Below are 2,925 nucleotides of genomic sequence, written 5' to 3' on the forward strand. Positions count from 1 at the left end.
CACCCGATCGCCGGCGCCGCGACGCTGCTCGGGTGGGGCGAGACGGAGGTGCTCCTCACCGCAGTGCCACCGGTGCACAGCGCCCTCCACGCGGCAGCGCTACGGCACGAGCTGCAGCAGAACCTTTTGTCGCTGCCGAAGCCGGCGCTTGTGCTGGGGCTGTCGGAAAATCGTGTTATTGCGGTCTACGCCTCGCTCGTGGCACTGCTGGAGCTCATTGAGCAGCAACTGGGACGGCATCAGTCTGGGAAGCCGGTCCCATTCGCGCTTTCCACACCACCGGCGGCGCCCGGTACCACGGTGACATGGGTGGATGTGCTGCTGTGCGAGGACAAACCGAAGTGTGGTGCAGCAGGAGCGTCACCCAACACGTCGCGGCCGAGAGGAACGCCGACGATGCATGTGGGAAACGACAATGATCTTGGTACGAGCCCCATGCTGCTGCCAGTTTCGACGGCTTTAATTGGGATGGAACAACAGCAAGCACAACAGCTGCAGGCCATGGCGCGGCATGCACCGCTGCGCGCTCGAGAAATGGAGATTATTCCAACCTATCAAGAGGTGATGCTTGGTCTCGGCAACTGGTCCGGTGAATGGGGTGGTGGCGGTGGCCGCATGATGCCGGCAGGTCGTGTCCGCACTTCCGCGCAACAGCGAGACCGGCAGCAGCGCCGCAGTGGGCCACAACAACAAAAACAACAGCGGCTTCGTGTCGCGGGCGGGGAAGATGGAGCAGGACACACTGCACAGTCCACGGCAGCAGCCGGAGCAGCAGCACAAAGTGTCACTTGCGCCTCTTTCAACTTATTCAGCGCCGAAGAGTGTCGAAAGCGGCTGCATCGCCTCTTGCAGTTCATCGCGGCGTACACCGCCCAGCGGCGTAAGCGTGGCGGGTCGTCGGCGGCAGTTGCAGCTGTCGTAGGAGGCGAGGCGAGTTTTGCTGGTCCCATAACGGATACTTCACCAGGGACGAAGAAAGCAGGGCCTCCCTCACCAAGAATGCAACTGCAAAATCAATCGCCACAGCAGTTAACTCCCTCGCGTGAAAAGGCCGGGTCGAAGCAAAACGTGTCGCCCATTCGAGGAGAAGCAACCCCGTTGATGTTGCCGCAGTCAGTAACAGGTGCTCTGCCGTCTGTAGGGAAGCTTCCCGGCTCGCCCTCGATGGAGGTGGCACGGCCGCAACACCGTCATCATCATCATCATCCTATTCAACAAAAGCAGCAACGGCGTCGGCGTCGGTCACGGTCTGCCCATGCCGAGAGCAGTGGCGACAGCGACCAGGAAGGGCGTAGCCCCGTCATTGCCGGTGATGAAGCGGCCCCGTGTTCGCTGGAGCGCAGTCGCGCCCACAGCAGCGGCGACCGACGGGGTGACAGCAACAACAATAGTAATACCATTAAGGGGGAAGAAGCGGCGATGGCGGCGCCCTCCTCGCGTTCCTCCAGTGCCGAGAGCTCATCTTCGAACCGTCGACGGTGGCGACGTCGGCGTGTGTGATCTTGCCATGCTGCCCTTTCTGTCTGTGTGTGTGTGTGTGTGTTGATGCAGCGGGGGCGGGGGGAGTGGAGGACCCGTTTGGAACAGAAAATGCATTTGGGTGATCATCTTGCAGGTGTTGTTGTTGTTGTTTTTTTTTTTGTTTTTTGCGGTTCTTAAGGAGCGGAGAAGAGACGAAGCAAGGGCTCAGATTGATTAATCCTTATATGTTTATGCTTCCTCTGTGGCCTCCAAGAGGTTGCGGACTAACAATATCGTCTCGGTGCATGTGTGGTTATGCTGCGACCAGTTTCGTCGCACCCCTTTTCTCATCTTCTTTTTTTTTTATTTTCTTTCCTCATATCACACGCACTCTCTCTCTCTCTCTCTCTCTCGTTCTCGCTCTAATGGGCTTTTCCATTTTTGACGCGCCTACTTACTTGTTCTGTGCCTTCAGTGACGGGTGGCGTATATCTTCCATCGACCATAGGCTTCCAAGTAGAAAAAGAGGAGTTCTGTGGCATAAGTCATTACAAATCGGCACACACCGCAACTGAAGAGCAGCAGTCATGGATCTCTTGGAGAGTGCATTCCAGAAGCTCCGCGATGTTCCAGAAAACTTCGATGGAAGCATCGCGACGGTCGTGTTTGATGACTCTGTCGACGTTCTGGTGTACTGCTGCGTGTTGTACGTCCTCCTCGTGTTCGTAGTGCCAGAGTATGTGATGAAGAACCGTGCCCCGCTGAACCTGCGGCTGCCTTTCATTCTTTGGAACCTGACGCTGTGTGTCTTCTCCATTTTGGGCGCGATGTCGTGCGTGGCACTCCTGACGTTCCTCGTCAACGACCGTGGTTTTTACCGGACGACGTGTTTCTTTGACAAGGAACTCATCTTCAACGGGAAGTACGCCTTCTGGGTCTTCTACTTCGTCCTGTCCAAGATACCGGAGATGCTGGACACAGCCTTCCTCGTCTTCCAGAAGAAGCCGGTGATCTTCCTACACTGGTACCACCACCTCACGGTGATGCTCTTCTGCTGGCACGCGCATGTAACAAGGATAAGCAGCGGCCTGTGGTTTGCCACGATGAATTACTGTGTGCATTCCATCATGTACTTTTACTACTTTGTGTGTGCGTGTGGGCTGCGCAAGATCATCCGCCCCATCGCCCCGCTCATCACAATGTTGCAGATCCTGCAGATGGTGGTAGGCACGTTCATTGCACTCTACACATGTATTCAGCGGCTCACGCACCCCCGTGGCTGCGACACCAACGATACCAGCATCCGCCTCGGTCTGATGATGTACGCTAGCTACCTCTTCCTCTTCGCGCGCTTCTTCGTGGACAGGTACTACACGTCACCCAGCCGGAGCGTCAAGCGGGTGGTGAATAGAGCGATTGCGCTGGAGATGGAGCGCGCGAAAAGTTTAAAAGGCGCGTGAAGGC

At 56.9% G+C, this 2,925-nt stretch overlaps 2 protein-coding genes across 2 annotated transcripts; both read left to right on the top strand.

The window, feature by feature from the left end:
* Positions 1–396: 396 nt before the first annotated feature.
* Positions 397–1,500, top strand: DQ04_15341000 (hypothetical protein; the record flags this gene model as incomplete). Its single annotated transcript, XM_009317298.1, has 1 exon — positions 397–1,500. One exon carries the CDS (start codon positions 397–399, stop codon positions 1,498–1,500), a length of 1,104 nt encoding a protein of 367 aa, XP_009315573.1.
* A 548-nt stretch (positions 1,501–2,048) lies between these two features.
* On the top strand, positions 2,049–2,921 carry DQ04_15341010 (fatty acid elongase; the record flags this gene model as incomplete). Its single annotated transcript, XM_009317299.1, has 1 exon — positions 2,049–2,921. The coding sequence occupies one exon, from the start codon at positions 2,049–2,051 to the stop codon at positions 2,919–2,921; it is 873 nt and encodes a 290-aa protein (XP_009315574.1).
* Between the last annotated feature and the right edge of the window lie 4 nt (positions 2,922–2,925).

Source organism: Trypanosoma grayi, assembly GCF_000691245.1.
Source record: "Trypanosoma grayi strain ANR4 Tgr_1534_V1, whole genome shotgun sequence".
In the NCBI taxonomy this organism is placed as follows: Eukaryota; Euglenozoa; class Kinetoplastea; order Trypanosomatida; family Trypanosomatidae; genus Trypanosoma; species Trypanosoma grayi.